This window comes from Eucalyptus grandis, chromosome 3 (genome assembly GCF_016545825.1).
Source record: "Eucalyptus grandis isolate ANBG69807.140 chromosome 3, ASM1654582v1, whole genome shotgun sequence".
NCBI lineage: Eukaryota > Viridiplantae > Streptophyta > Magnoliopsida > Myrtales > Myrtaceae > Eucalyptus > Eucalyptus grandis.
This window is the reverse complement of record NC_052614.1, coordinates 60,035,548-60,036,710: the sequence shown is the minus strand read 5'-3', so window position 1 is coordinate 60,036,710 and position 1,163 is coordinate 60,035,548. Positions and strand designations below refer to the sequence as shown.

Sequence of the window (1,163 nt, the reverse complement as noted above, 5' to 3'; positions counted from 1 at the left end):
AAGCATAATTTTTTACTTTGATATTTCTAACATAAATGATAAATAAAAACTTTTCTTATTGTTCATCCTACCACTAGTCAACTACCAACCTGCCACCTCTTGCTACCACTCGCTGTCCACTACCTCTCGCTGCCAAGCCGCCCAGGAGGGAACTATTTAAGAAAGCATATCAACAAAAATTTTGTGTCATTTTCAAACTCGTATTTTTGCTTAGAAATTTGTTTAGAGAATAAAAATAGAAAAATATGTTTTTGACTAGAAATAGGGCTAAGGAATAGAATGGTTGTCATTCGCACCCTCAAGTTGAGGAAAGAAATTCGTGCATCTAAATTATAAGAAGAAAACGAAAAAAACTAATTTTTTGAGAAGTTATATTCCATGAATTCAGCACATTTAGGTACCAAATGCTATAACATAATTGCCTTTAATTTGATCATATCATTTTATAAATAGATATTTGATAACAAAGTAGGGAAAGATAATTTTGTATAGAAATTGTCCATCACGTGATCTCGTTCTATAATTATGCCTCACTCCAAATGTCCTCGGCACTAAAGATGCTTTGCCCATAAGTGGATCTAAACATTTGGAGTAGTAGGGGAAGCTGTAGTACAACAAATAAAGCCACGGGGAGAGAGGCCAGCAAAGTGATGGGAATGAGAACCCACTCCACTCTCTTATCCAGCACAATTGTGAGCGTTGCAGAAAAGGCGACCAGCATGAAAGCTAAGGAAAGGAAGAGAAAACCAAGGCCCGTTATGATCTTCTTAGGCAACGAGTAAAGGAAATCTTGCGCCTCGTACCGCGAAGTTATGATGGCCAGAAATAGCAAGATGGCTGTCATGGAGGAGAACAAACCTAACGCATTTGAAATTGTGAAAACCAGGAGAGAGTCCTTTCCTAATAACAATGGGAATCCAGTTTTGTCATCATTCCCTCCAGGCACAGTAAAAACAGCAGCAAACAATACAGTGGCAATTAGAGTTGAGACGATCATACATGAATTTGTTGTATCCTTCACCCACTTCTCTGCATTCTTAAGCAATGTTTTGTGATTCTCCATGAATAGATTCCAAAATGTTTTCCCCTTGTGGTGTTCATCTCTCATGATACGGATAATCCAGCTTTCCACGGCCTACGTATAAAACTCACAAGTAATAGTT

At 37.7% G+C, this 1,163-nt stretch overlaps 1 protein-coding gene across 1 annotated transcript; it reads right to left on the bottom strand.

Moving 5' to 3' along the window:
• Positions 1-523: 523 nt before the first annotated feature.
• LOC120292019 (ankyrin repeat-containing protein ITN1-like) lies at positions 524-1,108 on the bottom strand. The gene has a single exon (XM_039309871.1). The coding sequence runs from the start codon at positions 1,106-1,108 to the stop codon at positions 524-526; it is 585 nt and encodes a 194-aa protein (XP_039165805.1).
• Between the last annotated feature and the right edge of the window lie 55 nt (positions 1,109-1,163).